This window comes from Artibeus jamaicensis, unplaced genomic scaffold (assembly GCF_021234435.1).
Source record: "Artibeus jamaicensis isolate MK-2021 breed Jamaican fruit bat unplaced genomic scaffold, CSHL_Jam_final scaffold_847, whole genome shotgun sequence".
Taxonomy (NCBI): Eukaryota; Metazoa; Chordata; class Mammalia; order Chiroptera; family Phyllostomidae; genus Artibeus; species Artibeus jamaicensis.
Genome location: NW_026522057.1, coordinates 26,566,139 through 26,584,971, shown reverse-complemented (window position 1 = coordinate 26,584,971; position 18,833 = coordinate 26,566,139). Strand labels below are relative to the sequence as shown.

Genomic DNA, 18,833 nt, shown 5'->3' with positions numbered 1-18,833 from the left:
CGTTGGGCCCTTGTGCTTTAGAGGGTGTTCAGGAAGTACTGGTTGCCTTTACCTACACCTGATGGTCGCATCTCCGAAACTCGGTGCGGGGAGAGGGTGGGTTCAAGAAAGGCACTGCTGTTTCTCAGTGTGGTAGTTTAGCTGGGAAATGTTAGAAAAAGATGCAGCAAAGTGGAAATGCTCTGTCTGAAGAAGCACTGTACCTAGCCCTTTGGGCAGAGTTCAGTCACATAGGGATGAGTTGGAAAGCACCGAATTTATTTTTGGGTACGTTTTGTTTGTAAAGCTTGCCTACAAGGCACCCATGCCAAACGTGTGAATGAGGGTGCATCCAAGCTGATTGAGCAAAACGGGGCTCAGGAGCAGCTGCTAAGGCCCAGGCCCTGAGTGAGAGAATCAGAAGCCCCGCCAGAGAAAGGCGGCTGGACCCTGCGGAGGGGAGCGCGGGCCCAGAGGCGGCAGGTCCAGGGTGGGCCCTGGAGACAGACGTCAGGCCCGCTCTGATCTCAGGAAGGAGGGACAGCCCTGCATCCTCCAGAAGAGGTGGCTGTGAAAACGTCCCCATCCCAGTTGGCCTGTTCACGTGCTTGGGCAGCGGCAGTGTCTCAGATGACACCTGCTTCAGAGGAACATGAAGTGCTTGGGACATGATGAAATGGACAGGTAATTTGCCAACTTTATTAATATCCGAGACGGACTTCCTCCTGCCATGCCTCCCGAACAACTCGTGACTGGTGGGCCTGCGGGTTCACGCTGCCCGGGACCCCGCTGCCCAGAAGTGCGGAGGCAGGTGGAGGACTCCCGTGAGCCGACTCCGTGGGTCAGCTGACAGCGGTCGCGTGCTCTCCACCTCTGGTGTGTGTGTCTCTCTCTCCAGCTCCAATAAATCTCCCTCCATGTATTTTTCCCCAATTAGGATCATTGTTTATTAAAATGTAAGTCAAAGAAAAAGAGTCTCTCTGTCGTTTAAAACCGGGAGCAGGGCCCACAGCAGCCACGGCCACACAGTGGTGAGACGCCGCCTCCACACGCGTGCTTGTTAAAACCCTCGAGTCCGCGCTCACGTCAGAATAGAAAGAATGGAGTTTTAGTAAAAATCTCGTTAAAATGCTGGGTTGTTAGAAAAGTGTGTATAAAATGACACTTGGCCCTGGCTGGTGTAGCTCAGTGGATTGAGCGCGGGCCTGCGAACCACACGATCGTGGTTCGATTCCCAGTCAGGGCACATGCCTGGGTTGCAGGCCGGTTCCCTGCAGGCCAGTTCCCAGCAGGGGACGCACAAAAGGCAACCATACATTGATGTTTCTCTCCCTCTCTCCTTCCCCCACTTCCCCTCTAAAGATAAATAAATAATAAAATAGAAAAAAAAATGACACTTGTCGCCCAAGAACTCTTTAATTAAAGCTTTATTTCTGCAGCTTGATACACGTACATTGTTAAGATTCTCAGCTGCTATTTAATAGCTCCCAATTTAAAAATGGCTGCTTTTATGTAGTATTATGTTACTGGTTTTTCACGCCAACCCGGTAAGATTAGCAGTCAGGCATGATGTCCCCCTGCTGCATGAAAGAGGAACCGCAAATTGGAGTTAAATGACTTAGTGAAGCCATTTTTTTAAAATTTTATTTATTTATCTTTAGAGGGGAAGGAGAGAGGGAGAGAAACATCAATGTATGGTTGCCTCTAGTGCATCCCCTGCAGGGAACTGGCCTGCAGGGAACCTGCCTGCAACCCAGGCATGTGCCCTGACTGGGAATCGAACTGCAATCCTCTGGTTCACAGGCCCGTGCTCAATCCACTGAGCTATACCAGCCAGGGCTTGAGGCCATTTTTAATATGTATTTGCCTCTTTCAAAGAAAAACTTTAAGGCAGTAGACTCCCGAGTTGCCTCTGCTGGAGACAAGGGCTCCAGCTCAGTCTCCTGGGACCACACCCGCCCGCTCACTGTGGCTTCTCTTCTGTCCTGCAGCCTGACAGCCCAGGGCCCAGAGCCAGCCTCTCTTGGAGCCACACGGGACGTCCAACTGCCCTGTGCAACATCTCTTCTCGGGGATGTGGTGGGCATCCAAAGTGTCACTTGTAGAGAACTGAGCTCCCCAGCCTCACTGCTCCCAGCAGCTCCTGCCCACTCTGCAGATGCACACACTGCATGTGACCCCTTCTCCACTGCTGTCCTGATGGAAGCCACCGGGTCCCCCCCTGGGTTACTGCCCAAACTCCCACTTGGTCTGGCCCAAGACCTGCTCCCCTCCCTGTCCTTGTCTGTTACCAGCCAAGATCCTTGCTCACATGCCTCCAGGGACTACCCTCGCCTCCTGTCCCTGCAGCCCGCTGTCTCCACACAGCTGTCACCCTCCTGTCACTTCTCTGGGTAGCCCCTCCCGCACCCCTTCAGCTGTCCCTTTAAAAGGTCAGGAACATTGGCACATCCCGACTCAGGGCCCTGGGACTGGATGTTATCGGCATGACTGGCTCCCGGTTGTCACCTCTGCAGGGAGGCCTTGCAGTGACCATGGTATTTAAAACAGCCTCCCCTGGTGCTCCATCCCTCCTTCCTGTCTTATTTTTACCACCCAACACTTAACTTCCACCCAACATAGAGGACAGCTTGCTTGTTTGTGTTACTTACTTTCTTTCCCTGCCCCCACCAGAAAGGAGGTTTCTCGGAGTCAGGGACTTGGATTTATTTTGGTCACTCAGGGTGTCCCCAACCACTGAGAATGCTTCCTGTCACCTCGCAAGCATTCAGTACAAATTGAATGAATGAATGGTTTTGGCACATCAGAAAGATACTGCATATAAAGAGTTTAACACACACCGACTGTGTAAATAAGGCATATTGGCCACCGCCATACTGTGCATGTCCTGTACTTTTTAAACGTAAGATTTACACCTGGGTTTCCCGGCAGCCACGGCAGAAAGGGGAGTGCCACATCACGCCGTGCTCTTCCACAGAGCGCGTGCTCGCTCCTCAGGGGACACGCCTGTCTTCCTGCTGACGGGTCCCGAGAGTGGTCTGTCACTCAGACTCGCGTGCAGACAGGGTGGCGGCACGTGCAGCGTTGCCCTTTAGGGTCGTGCAGGACCACCACGCTGGTCGGAGCCGCCTCTCATCTCCCCCGCCCCACCCCCCCACCCCGGTTGCTGCTGGACGTCTCTCAGGTTCCCCCAGCAGCCGTCCCTGAGCAGGCCAGGAGGTGGTGGCGCCCAGGCTGCTCCTTCGTCTTCCTCTTTCAGGAAGTGCCTCTTTAAACGACTTCAGACAGTGGAGTTGGTTTATAGGAAGTTTGCTTTGCAAAATGCAGATCCGTGTTTGCTTTTGTCTCAGCCTCTGTATGTTTAATGTACTTACTTCAAAAGGCTCTCACTGTGAAATTTGCCAAATGGGAATAATGTATCGATTCATTTCAGGTATCTGCTTGAAAAAGTCTTATGCTTTTTTCTTTTTTTTCTTCTTTCATCAGAGTTCTTCCTGTTCTTTACACTACTCAGGTAATTTTTCTTCAGGTGCCTTTTTAATCTGAAAAGTAATATATTAGTGATCTGGTCACTATCTTATAAATGAAGCTAGTGTATTCAGCTGAGATCTTCATCTTGGATTGTGATCTAAAACCAGTGAAGATGAAATGCTCCAAATAAGACCCCAGTTTCTTTCTGCATTTCTTTCCTAAATGGAAGTTTCTAAGGCTGTGGGAAAACGAGTCTGGATCCTAACATGCTTTCTTTCGAGGCTGAAGTGTACCATTTATAGCGGGAACTTGATTGTTCCAGAAAAGTTTTGTACGCATGCAGCAGGGTCGGAGGTTTGAATTATGTAACAGAGCCGACTTTTTGCCTGCTGTTAGTGTGCGTCACTATGGAGACAGCCTTTCCGCAGTGGCCCGGGTCACTCGGGGACGCGAGTTCCCTGCTGCATTGTAGATGAGAAGCCGAGGGCTTCCCGGAGCCGGAGAGCCCTTCGCTGTAGTTAGACGGCTCCTGTGTGTTTACGGGAACCACAGACGCAAGTCTAGACGTCAGACATTTTTAATATATTGACCATTTGAAAATCTTTTACAGACTGAAAGGTGTAGGTCACTCCAAGGTGTCAGTTAAGAAAGTTTTCGTTCAGGGAGCTTGGCTTCCGGAGAGTACTGTCCTGTGGTAAGAAAGAGGAGGAGTACAGGATCTAAAGCTGAAAACTAAACGCTCACGCCTTGGTGAAGGGCCGGGTGACTTGGTTTTGGCCATGGGGAAGTCCCCTGGGACTCCAGGGCCTCCGTGCAGCATGTCGGGCTGCACAAGCCCCCGGAGTGTCTTTACCCCTGGCCTTGTCCCCGAGACTGCTCGGCTGTCCTCATGAGTCCAGTATTTTTACAACCTAGAGTGGGTAGCTTATTTTTTCGAAAGAACTTTCTATTCTGAAAAAACTGAAACTGAAGGAAAACCGCCAGGAATGGCACGTGTAACTTGCCCGTACTCTTCACCTCGAGTCACCGCTGTGGACACATGGCCACGTTTGCTCTTTTGTCCTCGTTCTCTGTGTGCTCCTGCCTCTCCTGGGCCGCTTTTTAAACGGACTGCACCCGCTACGCCCCCTCGCCCTCCGTGCTGCAGCGTTGACTCCCCAGGAACAGTGTTCCTTTAAAACCTCGGCAGTTTTCCAACTCAAGAAACTTACCACTTTCTCACTCACCTGCAGTCCCTGCTCCAGTTTTCCCAGTTGCCTGTTGTAAGTGATGCATTTAGCACAAGATCCAAATTTTGTGTAAACACTGTTTCTGCCGGTCTCTTCCACTCTCTTCACCTTTTTCAGTGAGCCTTTCTTTTTTTTCTGGCCTAGGGGTGGTTTTTTTCTTCTTTTTTTTTTCTTTTTAGTTCAAGTACAGTTGTCTCCATTTTCCCCCTTCTACTCCCGCTCCCACCCCAGCCATCCCCATGTTTTTCTTTCTCTTTCTTTTTTAACAGTTTACTAAGATAAAATTCAGACCTGGTTAGCGTAGCTCAGTGGATTGAGCTCCGGCCTGCAAACCAGGGGGTCTCTAGTTTGATTTCAGGTCAGGGCACATGCCCGGGTTGTGGACCAAGTCCGGTCTCCAGTGCGGGCGCGCAAGAGGCAACCACACTTTAATGTTTCTTTCTCTCTGTCTCCCTCTCTTTCTGCTCCCTTCCCCCCCCAAAAAAAATTTTTTTTTAAATCTTAAAGAAAAAAAGTTGAAATTCACATACAACTTACCCGTTTAAAGCAGACAGTTAACTGTTTTTTCTTCCCCATCCCCCCCAAGTCCCAGCGCTAGGCCCCCGACCACTAATCTACTCTCTGTAGCTACAGATTTGTCTCCTGGACTTTTCATATACATGAAGTTGTAAGATGTGTTTGCGGCCTCTTGCATCTGGCTTCTCTCACTTAACCCAGTGCTCCTCCCCTCTGTCTGAAAAGTCAGTGGGCATGCCCTCGGGGGAACGTCAGGAGAAATGGGAACAGAATTGGCAGGATTCACTTTACAATTAGTTGTACGGGGATAGCTTTTCCATAAAGTGAAAGATACCTTTTTATTTTACCTTCAACGTCATAGTGAAGGTAAAACATTACATACACTTTTTTTTAAAACAGTGTGATTATTTCTGAATGTGTCCAACTAAGAATGCTGTCAGCTTGGAAAGTACTGATTACCCAGTGAAGAGAACCCTTAGTACAAAAAGGGGATTGAATTAGGGAGTGTCCAAGAGAATACTGGTGTCCAAGAGAACTTAGCAGCGGAAGTCCTCTTGGACACCATGAAAACTGCGCCGTTGGAAAGAGTGAGTTGAACCAACCTGAAGAACCGTTATGTCGGGGTGGGAAAGTGCCTCTGAAGGATAGTCTCTACCAGCCTGTTGGGGTTTTTATAGTCACTTTGAATCAGAAACAATAGCACTTTTTAAAGCTTTTTAAGTCTCTTTTAATCAGAAACTGTGCTAAACAGTTTTGGTTTTTGACGCATGTTGGCGGGGTGTGGAGAATGGGAACTTGTGTTGGTAGGAATGGAAATGGTGCAGCCGCCGTGGTGTGCAGTGCGGTAGATTCTTAAAAACTGAAACCCGGCGCCACCGAGCGACCTAGCCGTTCCCTCCTGGGCGCGCCCCGAGAGAGTCTATACTGGGGCTCAGGCAGATGCTGGGACGCTCGTGTCCACGTTGGCATTGGTCCCAGCAGCCGAAAGGTGGGGGCCACCCTGCTGTCCATTGACAGGTAAATGGATGAACAAAATGTGGCCCATCCCCACAGTGGGATGTTTGTGGTTATTTTTTTAGGTTTTTATTTATTTATTTTTAGAGAAGGGAAGAGAGAGTGAAAGGGAGGGAGAGAAACATCAATGTGTGGTTGCCTCTCATGCACCCATTGGGAACCTGGCCCGCAACCCAGGCACGTACCCTGACTGGGAATGGAACTGGTGACTCTTTGACTGTAGGCCAGCACTCAACCACTGAGCCACACCAGCCAGGGCCACACGATGGAACGTTGTTCAGCCTTAGAAAAAGAAGGAAGTTCTGACACTTGCTGCAACGTGGGTGGACAGACATCATGCTCAGTGAGATGCGCCAGTCGTAATGGGACAAGTGCTGTGTCTCCGTTCATAGGAGCTTCCTGGAGCGGCCAGATCCATGGAGACAGAAGACGTGGAGGCCCAGGGCCGGGGCGGGGGGACGGCCAGGTAGTGTTTCCTGGGGATGGAATTTCAGTGTGAGAAGGAGAAAGGGTCTGGGGAGGGGCAGCGGCCATGGTCGCATAGCACTGAGTGCGCTGAACCGTGCACTTGACGGTGGTTAGATGGTGAAAGTGTCCTGCACATGTTACCGCAGTGGGAAAGTTAGAGATAGGCAGTGTTCTCTGAACTTGAGATACGAGGGTTTGGCTTTAAATGACATCCATTCAGCCCGTGAAAATCACTGGGTTTTTCTATTGCTTATATGCCTGTTTAGGACTCTCTTACAACAGGTAAAAATCTAGAGATGGGATTATTATAAACAGGGCGTAAATCCAAAAGAAGTGCCATCCAGAGAAGTCTCTGAGCCTGTTGGACAGTGAACCTTGTCACAATGAGGACACTGCCCCGAGTCGGACTTCTCCAGTGCTTGTCGTCCCGTAGGTGTAGACCCTGGGCACCTCACCGACAGCCGGACTGCCGTTTCTGAAGCCCGTCCGTCCCCTGTGCTGACCGGCCCGGTTCCTCTGTCCTGCAGTGCGCTCACATAAGGCCTGGGGTCTTGGAAACACTCTGTCCTTTCTCTACTCAAGGACCTAATGGGAAGGCCATCAGCTGTGATGCGTAGGCCTGGCTTAAAGATTTTACAGATGAATCTTCTTTTATTTCTCAGGTCAATCTTGGAGAAGGAGGGACCAAGGTCACTGTTCAGAGGCTTGGGTCCAAATTTGGTTGGAGTCGCACCGTCAAGGTAAGCATTAGACTTGCGGCTGGGTCCCCACACACGTCTGTCACATTGCACGTCCTTTCCCGAGGACGGGCCGCGCTGCTAGGTGGCCGGTTTCTTCTGCAAAGAAGTACAGGTTTGCCCGAGTAGCCTGGCAAATGGCAATAGTGGTGACCGTGGGTGTGTCTTTAGTGCGTGTGTGAGAAAGAGGTTCTAGTTATTTTACTAAGTTGACGATGGGTCTGCTCTCATCCCTGGACCTTCTCGAAGTAAGTGACACTTGGTCAGCGGCATCACCCTTACCCCACCACCCCGGTGACGCATAACTCACTGTTACAGGTGTGGGGTATTTAGAAATACTGCAGGTTTAAAAAGTCACAGCATAGGTCGGTGCTCAAAGGATTGGCCTTTACCCAGACTGAAGGATGTACCTACCGGACTTGGCGCATTAACGAATCTGGTGGGCGGACTCTTCACCCGCACTCCGGCCCACGCCCCAGAGCTCCGTCAGCATCTGTGGTCCAGCAGGGGCCCCCCAGTGATCCAAGTGCCCCTGGAAGTGCTGACCTGAGGGGGTTTTAAAGGAAGGAATTCTGGGCTTTACTTTCTATAAAGCAACATCCTCATTTTTGTTACAAGGCCTACTTCTCTTTAATCTGCACTGTCCAGAGACATACAATAGCCACTGGCCACTTGGGCTCTTAGATTAACTAAAAAAAAAATTCAGCTCCTCAGCCTCCATTGGCACGTGGCTCTCAGCTCCTGCATGCGGGACCGCAGATACATGACGTTCCCGCCTGTGTAGGAGGGTCGGGCCGTGCTGATGGGGAGGACGGACACGCGGGGAGCGCGGTGACAAGGTGAGAGAGAGAGTCCTGTCACCACTGAAAACTAGGCAGGAAACTGCTTCCAGAAATGGCCCCCGGGGAGGGAAGCTGGGTGGCAGGGGTGTAACACTGGGTTAGACTTTAGGGAGAACTAAGCTTTATAACAAAAATGAGAATGTTGTTTCATAAGGTAAAGACGAAAAGCTTCTAGACTTGTTGCAGATCAAGGCTCCAATTTATACACAGATCACCAGGATGATTTGTTTATATGCAAATCATTAATGCCAGTTCTTATTAAACCCTTCTGTTCCTTTAGAATTTCTAGCACATGAGTGTAATCTATTGAAAAAGTAGACAGGACTGGCCCTGGCTGGGCGGATCAGTTGATTGGAGTGTCGTCCTGTGCCCAACAGGTGCAGGTTCCGTGCCCGGTCGGGGCACAGAGGGAGGCAGCCCGTAGATGTTTCTCTCTCTCTTCCAAGCTCTGTAAAATTAGTGAGCAGACCTTTGGGTGAGGATTAGAAGTAATAATGAAATAAAAAGAGGAAAGTACTAGTCTGTGAGATTATTAATGGATGGCAAACATTTGTGACATACAAGTATTCAGTAGAGAAAGTTAAGCCCTATCTGCCAGTGGGCGGTACTGACTGGGCAACCTCTGTTCATCTGATTCCCACTACCACACCCGTTTAGAACGGTCGGGACCCAGGGATGCTGTACAACACAGTAATGATAAGTAGTCGGAGTCCTGAGTTGAAAAATATATTCTATGATCTGTTGAGAAGCTGAAACAAAAAGAAGCCTTTTCCCTGACATTGCTGGTGAAGGAGCAGGGAAACTCTCAGCCAGGCCCTCACCCGGCCACTCAAGAGAGAAGACTGAAGGCTAAGGATGAGGCAGGGAGGGGGAGCCGTGGGGGGGGCTGGCCACCACGTGCTGTGGTTGCCTTTGGGGGCCGGGGGCAAGTTCAGTGGGCGGAGCTGTTCAAGCCCCTGGGCGGCGGCCATGGCTGTATTATCGATCCTCAGTCACCCAAAAGACACCAGGTTACCACAGATGAGTGTGGTACATTTTAGAAATACTGCAGCTCTTTAGTTACAGTTTATGTTGTGCTCAAAGGATTGGCATTTACCCAAATGAAGGACGTAAATGGACTTTGTTTATCGTCAGAATCTCATTTTCCTCAGTTAATTGGGATGCTCAGTCTCGATGAATACTGGAGGGAGGGCGGGGCCTTCCAAAGAAGTCAGTGGGGCTGGGTCTCAGCACACACAGGGTCAGGGTTAGACCTTGACTTCTGGCCCATTTTATTTTCTAAACTTTTCAGAGGCTGCGGAGGAACGGGTGTGTTTGTAGGGCCAGACCCACGTCTTTACAGCCTTCTCTCTCTGTTCTAACAGGGCCGTGTACTTCGCCTGTTACTCCAAAGCCAAAGAGCAGTTCAACGGCGTTTTTGTGCCTAACAGCAACACCGTGCACATTTTCTCCGCCGCCTCTGCAGGTTCGTGGCCCCGAGTGGGTGGGGGGAAGCCGCTCACCTCCTAACGTGCGCCTGGCGCCCAGCAGCCTTTTCCAGGGATTAGGAATGAGCTCTGTGCATCCTTTGCATCCAAGATCATTTTTCTAAAGCTTTATGTTGGAATTGATTAAATTGAGTGTTTAAAACAGTTTGTAACTTGGTTCCTGTTTCTTTGATCACTAAAGCTTTTTATTTTTCCTCAAAATGTCCATGTTCTGTGCATGCTGGTCAGTGTAACGCTTCGTTTCAAGTAATTTTAGTGTGTTTTTCATGTCTGTTTCATTGTTATTTTCTAAAATTCAAGCTCTCTTTCCATGACTCCCTGTGCACAGTTGGGACTTTTGTTCTTAACACTTGGATTCCATGATCAAGGGGTGGAATTCCACAAGGGGTGGGGGCTGGGGGTCCTTTGTGGGCCGTGACTGATCAGTGCACTCTTCTTTTGAAGGGGTCCCCTACAGTAAGGGTTCCCGCTTACTGTAGGAAATTTATAACATGATTTCCCCCAGAAAATACGTGGCAAAAAACACTGACTTGGAGATTGCTGAGAGAAGGCTGTGTCTTTATGTATAAGGCTGTGTCTGTTTAACTAAAAAGGTATTTTAAAGAACTAAAATTGACATTTTATGAAAAATCCCCGCCTTCCGCCAGCCTGTAAAGTGTATGCAGCTCTGTCTGTCCTTCTGATGTCAAGTTAAAGTACTAGTAACCCCTCTGAATAGTTACAGGTATTACCTTCTGGACCCCAATAGAAAATGATGTTGCACAGAACTGCTTCAGCACGGGAAGGGTGTGGCTGCTGGGTATGCGGCTCTGAGGAGGAAGTGTGGTATCTTGTCTTCTTGAGGCTCATAACCTAAATGCTGTTCATTGGTTTTGCTACTTTTGCAAAATTCACTTAGAAGAACCCTCGGTACCTAAAGTGCACCTGGAGGGTGCATGTGTTTAGTCCACTGTCCAGGTTCCTGGTGTCTGATTGATCTGTTAGAGAAGAGTCACCGTGCTGGGCCTGGACTGGTTAGCAGTGCCAGAGTGGGGGAAGCTTGCCAATAAGAAAGGTTCTCCAGGAAGCAGATCAGTGTTCAAACTTCAGTCTCCTGAAATGGTTAGTCAGGTATTAAAGTGTCTAAGTTTGGATGCAGTTAAATGGAGATTTAGTTCCTTCCCTTTTAAGTTTGCCATAAGGCAACCTTTTGAGTTAGGACAGCAACTTTTTAAAGCAGGTTATTTCTGGACCTGATGCTTATAAATTGTGTTCAAAGCCGTTTCACGTTAACCAAAAGAATCACTTTGGCAGGAATGCCAACAGCACCACCTAGAGGCTGGGAACACTAGGTAGGGCTAGAGAGCGGAGAGATTTCTTTTAGGCCCAACATACCGATGGCTGTTACCGTTCAGGGGATTGCAGCTTCTGTCTGCAAGACAGACACGGGACTGCCTCCCGCTCTCCGTTTTTATCCCTCAGCCATTGGAAGCCGACTTCAGCGTTTATTGGATGGAACAGACCGCCTTAGGCCGCATTGGCTGTGTTCGATGATGACATTTGCTGTTCTTTTTTTTTCTTCCAGCTTTTGTCACAAATTCCTTAATGAATCCTATATGGATGGTTAAAACCCGGATGCAGCTAGAGCGGAAGTAAGTTACTAATTGTTGCTTCCTTAATTTGAGAATTCTTGGGGATGGCTTCCCCCCAGCCCCCACCATGGAGTGCGGTGCACGGGTCCTTGTCCTTTCCGACTGTGAGCACATGTAGCAGCTCCTTGTATTTGGGGGTCGTGCTCTCAAGCATCATGGGGGACAGAGACCAACAGGAAGGGTCGGGAGTTCGCTCCAGTGTGGCCCCTGCCCTACAGTGCCGACCCCCTCCAACTGTTGGGGGTCCCTGCTCTGTGCAGGCCCCACCCCAGTGGCCACTGTGAGCTCTCCGATAGGTGTGTCTCTTTCCCTTAGGAAGATGCCATCAAGGGCAGAGCAGCAAAAGCCTTCAGGCCTCCGAAGGGCATTGTCATCTGCAAGGCCCTGCCTGCGTGGGTGTCGGCCCTGGAACTTTTTCTCAGGCTTCAGACTCCTTTAGTGGCAGGGACGCCTGTAGCCCCGTATAGGACAGGATCAGTGGAAACCAGCTGTTGGAGTACAGTTAGTCATGGCTTTTAAATTGCAGTGTAGTGATACACCTACTTAATGTACTGAGTCAAGCACGGACCAGCTACGTAATTTCAGATAAGGGGTGATGATAAGTGAGGTTTTGGGATAGAATTCTGTCTAAGAACCCTGGGTAACTGTGTTGCCCAGAACCCTGTGGGCGGCACTGGAAACTTCCAGCAAATCCAGTCTAACTTTGAGCTACCTAGAAAGGAGAGGGCACAGAGGGAGAACTCCCGGAAGTGCACGTAGGGGGCTCTGTGGCTCCTTCTTCCTGATGGCCACAATGGCCTCTGCATTGGTCTTTGGTTCCGTATTCCCCCCACCCCTTCTGCCTGAAAGAACCCTCTGAAAAGCATTGGGTCCAACCTGTTTGAACAGATCACTTGCTTAAAATCCTTCGAGGAATCTCGGTTACTCTCAGGGCTAAATTCTAACGCCTTGGCTCACTGTTCAAGGTCCTTTGCAATTCCTAGAAAACACCATGCGCTCTGACGTGGTTGTGCCTGGAGCCAGCTGGCCCTGACCAGGACTCCCTTCACCCTTCATGGTTGTGCTGGCACCGACCTGTCCTTCCGCTTCACACCGGCACCACTTCCTGGAGACCTTGGGCCCTTACCCCCGATCCCGGGTGTGCTCAGAGCCCCTCTTCTGCTTTGCTGCGGATACGTGCTCACATCGGCTGAGAGCCGGCACGTACAGCCTCGTCCGCGTGGGCCTGTGAACGTGCCCTCGACTGGGAGTGTCTCTGGTGCACTTCCCGTGCGCTACTCGCTGGGAAGAAGCAGCACGGAGAAGGCACAGGCCCCACCTCACCGAAATGCGGCTTCACAGAAAACAGACTCTGTCCTGGTGGGGTGAGGGTCCTGAGCATGTCAGGACCGGCAGGGTCCCCGACACAGGCCAGGCAGGAGGGACAGCGAGGCAGCTGGCGGGCCCTCCTGCAGCAGCGACATCCACACTGCCATCTGAGAAAGAGCTGGCATTGAGGAGGGCTGCAGGCAGAGAGCTGTGTGCCCAGAAAAACCTGGAGTCTGGGGAGCTGACAGGAGGGACGGTGGTCAGGGTGCACCACGAGTGAAAGCGCTGGAGGGGAAGGGAGCTCTGGGAAGGAAGGGCTGGAGAAGTGAGCGGGGCTCGTCCTTCCAGCCCTGCAAATGCATTTGGAGTTGGACCTGGGCTTTGCTTGGAGGGCCATCAAGAGTCATCAGAGTGGTCGTGGGTGGCCCCAGGGAACATTTGTCAATGTCTGGAGACGTTTTTAGTTGTCACACTTAGGTGAGGTGCTGCTGGCATGGAGTGGGTAGAGGTCACAGAGAGTACTAACAACCCCACAGTGTACAGGACAGCCCCTAGCTGTGAATTCCTGGGCCCCAGATGTCAGTGGTCACCAGGCTGAGAAAGTGCACGAGAGGGGGCTAAACAGGGAGTGATTGGATTTGCTCTGGAAAGGTCCCCCAGCTAGGGTGCAGAGAACGGCCTGCCTGCGGAGACCTGCGGAGACTGATGGAGCAGGAGGGGACTTGGTGACAGGTGTGAACACTGTCAGGTCCCAGGGTTCAGTTTGTGTGTCTGGGTGGTCTCCGACCACTTTCCATCAGGGGAGGAACAGCAGGCCTGGGGCTCTTGATCAGTTGCCTAGTCTCTTTGGTGTTCACAGTTTTGTGAGGTTGGATGTAACCAAGTCCAACTGCTCCGTTCGGAGACGAGCGGTAAGAAAGAGCGCCCGTACTCTCTCCCAGCCGGCGAAGCCTGGTGAGGTGTCCTTCGGTACTTCCTTGAGGCCCGCGCCCCTGCCGTGACTGTCGTCATGCTTCCTTCTGTCCAGCCTTCCACGTCACGCACTTCCCTGTGCCTTCCTGCCTTCGCAGCAGTTTTAATCTGGCACACGTACCGCAGCTTATTGTCTGGGTCTATTTTTAGGTATTTGCATGGTTTTGATTTAGTTCTCTTTCCCCTGTGATGAATGACTTCCTCCATATAGCTCTTTCCAGATCAGGTCAGAGGCTATGAACGTGTGTTTGGTGTGTTTGGGACTCTCACACAGCCGCACACGCTGTCTGTGGGCCTCGGGCTGGGCTCCCTGCCCCCAGTGCCCGGGGACACATGTTCCACGCTGGTTTCCTTTGCATTCGGCAGTCAGTGTTGGTGCCCGCTCACACGTGTGTTCTGACGGCCTGTCCTTGGTCTGCTTCCCCAGGGTGCGCGGCTCCAAGCAGATGAACACGCTCCAGTGTGCGCGTCACGTGTACCAGACGGAAGGCATTCGAGGCTTCTATCGGGGATTGACTGCCTCGTACGCGGGCATCTCAGAAACTGTCATCTGTTTTGCGATTTATGAAAGTTTGAAGAAGTGTCTGAAAGATGCCCCGTTAGCCCCCTCTCCAAAGGGGGCTGAGAAGAATTCCACAAACTTTTTTGGACTCATGGCAGCTGCTGCTGTCGCTAAGGGGTGTGCCTCCTGTGTTGCCTATCCACATGGTACGTGCTGCCTCCCCGCAGGGAGACAGCTGTCCGACTGCAGTGCAGACGCCTGCAGGTGTCGGCAGAACCGACTCCAGGGGCCTCAGCCTCCGCCCAATGCGCATGCGTGCAGGTCGTGCCAGTGGCCGCAACTCGGCATCACTCAGCCCCAGCTGATGTCCCCAGAACTTGCTGTGCAGAATGTGGGCCTGGCATTGCGGAACTTCCAGTGATTTCAAATAAGCCAAAAATCTGGATTTTATTTTAAATCCTTCTATTAAAAAATGACATGGGAGCCAAACTTTAAAAAAAAAAATCTCTCAGCTTTCACTTGGAGTGCTGAGTAAAGCTACTTCGGGGTTTATTTTTTAAGGAATTGTAGACCTGATGTCCTTCTGACCTACTATTTTAAAAATAGCTTTGTTTATTGTGCCATGAAAAATGGGCTTTGTTTTCAAAAGCCTCCCATACTCTCAGCTCTGACAAATGTGTGTGGTGAGCTCAGTGATAGGTAACTGAGGCCCGGTGTGTGCCAGGGCCTCTTGTGGCTTCAGGGCTGGTTGAGAAGAGATCCAGGAAGCTCTGGATAGGCTCCCTGGTAGGGAGGGAGGAGCTTGTGCAGAGGTGGGCCTGGTGGGCGGAGCCAGGCCTTGTCCTGCTGTGGCACAGGGCAGGGGAGGGCCAAGTGGGCGGAGGCTTGGAGAAGGAGGAGGAGGCAGCATCTGAGCTGGTCAGGCAGAGAAGGGTTGGAGGAGGAGAAAGCTGGGGGGTGCCTGGAAGAAAGTCTTGGGGAAGATACTGCTGTACTTAATACAAACTCCAGCTTCAGTGAAATTACAGTGTTCGCTTAATCAGAAGTAGAAAACCAGAAACCATCTTAAAATTGGTCCCATTCAAACTAAGATTTTTTAAATCCCTTTCAAGTTATTTTGTACTTTCGTATGTACATCCCTAATTGGCCATTTCCCAGAGTTAGAAAATGTTCTCAACAGATCTTCCTGTTCATTGTCTCTGGGGCCACTCGGTCCAAACAGGAGCAGGGGTGGCAGAGCGGCAGAGCTGGCCTTTGAGATGACTCCTCGTGTGGCCTGGGAATGCAGTTTACTTGCCGCATAAAAGCATGTGTGTCTCTCTGCAGAAGTCATAAGGACGCGGCTCCGGGAGGAAGGCACCAAGTACAAGTCCTTCGTGCAGACCGCGCGGCTGGTCTTCCGGGAAGAGGGCTACCTCGCCTTCTACAGGGGACTCTTCGCGCAGCTCATCCGGCAGATCCCGAACACCGCCATCGTGCTGTCCACCTATGAGCTCATTGTGTACCTGCTGGACGACCGTCCTCAGTGACAGGCCAGAGAGTTGTGCTGTAGGAGAATAAAACTGAGAAACTCGATAGAGAAATTTTTTTTTCCGTTGATGTTTAGAATGTTCGAGACCGAAACAGGAAAGGCCACGAAAAATGTGGCTCATGTCACCTGCTGGACATTTCCTTTTGGATTCATGTTTCTGGAAGGTTTAAATTCATTAACGTTAATAGTTAATTATAACTTTTTTTTTAACTTAAGAGGATTCAGGATTCAGCAGCAACTAAATTAAATCATGCTATTTAATTTAAGTATAAATTTGGCTTGTGTTCTCCTTCATGTTCACTGTACTGGAAACTGTGGGACTTCAGTGGAATGTAACCCTAAAAGGCAGACGGAACCTCCGAAGTGAAGGTACAGCTGTTCTGTGACCTGTCCGGTATTGCACGGGACAGTAGGGGGCGTCACGTTTTGGTGGCACGGGGCAGATGGGACAGACTGCCTTGCTATTCTCCTTTGTACATTCCCAAGTCTCATGCAGATTAACAATCCAAGCTTTCAGGCTGCTGAGTTTTCTTTTGAAAAAATCTATGACTTTCTGACATTAAATATTTTGAACGGCATGCACTTTCCTGGAGTTCTCCTCTATCCCCAGTTTGAACCAAGGGTAAGAGTCTTCCAGAACCGTTTACCAGTGGCCTCGTCCGTGCGTATTATGTTCAGGAGGTAAGCCTAGTCAGGCCCAGGTCCTGTGTAGGGATGTCAGAGTGCGGCCGCCCGAGCGGCCGGCCGCGAACATGGGATATTGGGGGTGATGCAGCCCCTCTGACGGTGCGGGCCCTGTTCTCGGGTACCTGCTGCTGGGGGAGAGGAGCATGACCCAGGCTAACTGGAAGTGGTAGTGATGTTTAAATACCCTAGTTTAAGAAAAATGTTTTAATCCTAGAAATGAGAAATTACCAGAATTGCAAACCTACCCTGCCGTTTTAAAAGGAAATTTAATATGGGACAAAAGCTAAGACAAGGCAGGTAAGGTGGACTGTCCTCCTTCAGCTCTCTCCCTGGACTTCACACATCCTGCCCGTGGGGTTCTCTTTCAGTCTGAGTGTCTGGGAAGGTACGACTCACAGCCACACGCGGAGTTTCCACAGGTGGAGTTTCCACAGGCGCAGGACCCTGGTGGGGATGAGAGGAGGGTATTTTCTAATCACACCTAAATTGAGTTTAATTTCGTTTGCCTTTCATCACAAAGGAGGTTGTCGGGTGGTGGTGAGCTCTCTGGTAGAATTTGCTTCAACCATCAACAGCTATGTAGAAGTCAACGTAAATGTGTTCATTCATGCTTCAGTGCTTCCAAAACACGTAACTGTAAAGAGACTTCTGTTTAAGAACCTCATTTTTTAAAAAAGATTTTATTTATATTTACTTATTTTTAGACAGAGGGGAAGGGAGAGAGAAATATCAATTTGTGGTTGCTACTTATGCACCCCCTACTGGGGACCTGGCTTGGGACCCAGGCATGTGCCCTGACTGGGAATCGAACCAGCGACCCTTTGCTTTGCAGGCTGACACTCAATCTACCAAGCCACACCAGCCAAGTCCAGAACCTCATTTTAGCAACTGTTTGATGTGGCACTTAGCAACATCTTCCTGTTTTAATATTCATATTAAAATCTGACTTTTTTCCTCAAGATTTTAATATGAAAATTAAAAATTAGGTTGCTTAATATTCACTATTTGGGTAAGAATTATTTCTAAGTAATTTTCACTTACACTTATTTAAATTAATAAATTTGGTGTTGATCTGGTACAAGTTAGCTCTCTGTTTGCTTCTCCAACATCAGGGCACTGAAATGCAAGCAACATGGGCCCCCAAAATTGGGTGAGAACAGGCAGGAAAAAGTGATACTTCCTCATAAAGGGGTTTGTTGAGATTTTAATGGGAAACGCCACTGTTGGAGCTATCCCACGCTGGCTTTCTCTGTTCTCCAGCAGCTTAGTTGTTGGGGTTTTATGATGTTTAAGTAATATAATACGTTTATGTAAAAGACTTTAAAGACTCTCACTGCGTAAGGTATATATTTTCTCCTTTAAGTTATTCCCAACAACCTCATGAGGCAGTTATTATCATCATCCACATTTTACAAATAAGAGGCTCAGAGACACGCACAAAGTGCCTGCGGTCTCGCAGGTGGTCAGCAGGAAGCCGACCAGCAGCAGGGTCTGTGCTCCTGTGGAGGAGTTGAATGGCAGGTCGCAGGGGCAGCCGAATCTGCAATGATTGGAGTTTGGGGCCAAGTTCCAGCAAACCATTCCATTCAGTTCCCTTCAGGACTGTGCGTCCACTGGCATGGTCCCCACAGAGCTGCACTGGATCCGGCCCAGGACTGAGCCCTTCCCTTGAGTGGGATGCTACGTAGGTGCTGAAGCTTCCTCGGAAAGGCGATGGTGCTGAAGCATGGCGCCGCCTGTTTAGAGGGCAGCTTCACTGCCGATCCTTCACTGTGTTCAAGGCTGGGGCCAGCGGCAAGGCTGCAAAGCGAAGAAAGGCCTTTGCTATGGCAAGAATGAGGAGCTTCCCCTGCAGACTCTAGGGGCCCCCAGGTTCTGTGTGGGCTCCCTTCCCCCTCCGCAGGCAGCTCTTTACTAAAGCACATGACTGGGTGTGGGACAAATTAACCTGCCACAGGAAACCCCGCAAATAACCCATTGCTGTGCAACAGGGAGAACTCTTAATAGTGACCCCCAAAACACTGGAAAGGTGAGAACACCAAAACATTGTGTAAATACAAATATTTCCTACTACTTTCTTTTCAGTTATAAAAGTTATTTAGCCAAAATCCAGCATACTAAAAACACCTGCATAAAACGAAGCTTCCCTGTTAATCCCACCTCGTGGAAGTAACTAGTTAATTTTAACCATCCTCTACTTCGGATAGCGTCAAAGTTAATGCGCATGTTGCTTTTTGAACACTGTATCATCCCTCCAGTCCAATCCCTATAGTTCTGACATTCTAATAGTTGTATTATGTTCAGATGTATGGCTGTCCTATGATTTATTCAATCTTGTCCGTTTCTGTAAATTATTCTTAACCATTGGCGTGGCTGCAGTGGAAGTGTGTTGAGCAAACCAGCATTGCACACATCGGCCGCGTTTGGCTAGGCGTTGGGAAAACAGAACCAGCAGAAGC

The 18,833-nt window shown here is 50.0% G+C and overlaps 1 protein-coding gene across 1 annotated transcript in view; it reads left to right on the top strand.

Annotated features, from left to right (window-relative positions):
• The window catches only part of SLC25A33 (solute carrier family 25 member 33), a 29,319-nt gene extending 12,007 nt beyond the window's left edge, over positions 1–17,312 (top strand). Inside the window, exons 3-7 of the mRNA XM_037165674.2 lie at positions 7,340–7,417; positions 9,621–9,721; positions 11,308–11,374; positions 14,082–14,362; positions 15,483–17,312. Of these exons, the coding sequence (XP_037021569.1) occupies positions 7,340–7,417; positions 9,621–9,721; positions 11,308–11,374; positions 14,082–14,362; positions 15,483–15,685 (730 nt within the window). The 3' untranslated portion in view covers positions 15,686–17,312. The remainder of the gene's footprint in view (positions 1–7,339; positions 7,418–9,620; positions 9,722–11,307; positions 11,375–14,081; positions 14,363–15,482) is intronic.
• Positions 17,313–18,833: the final 1,521 nt, after the last annotated feature.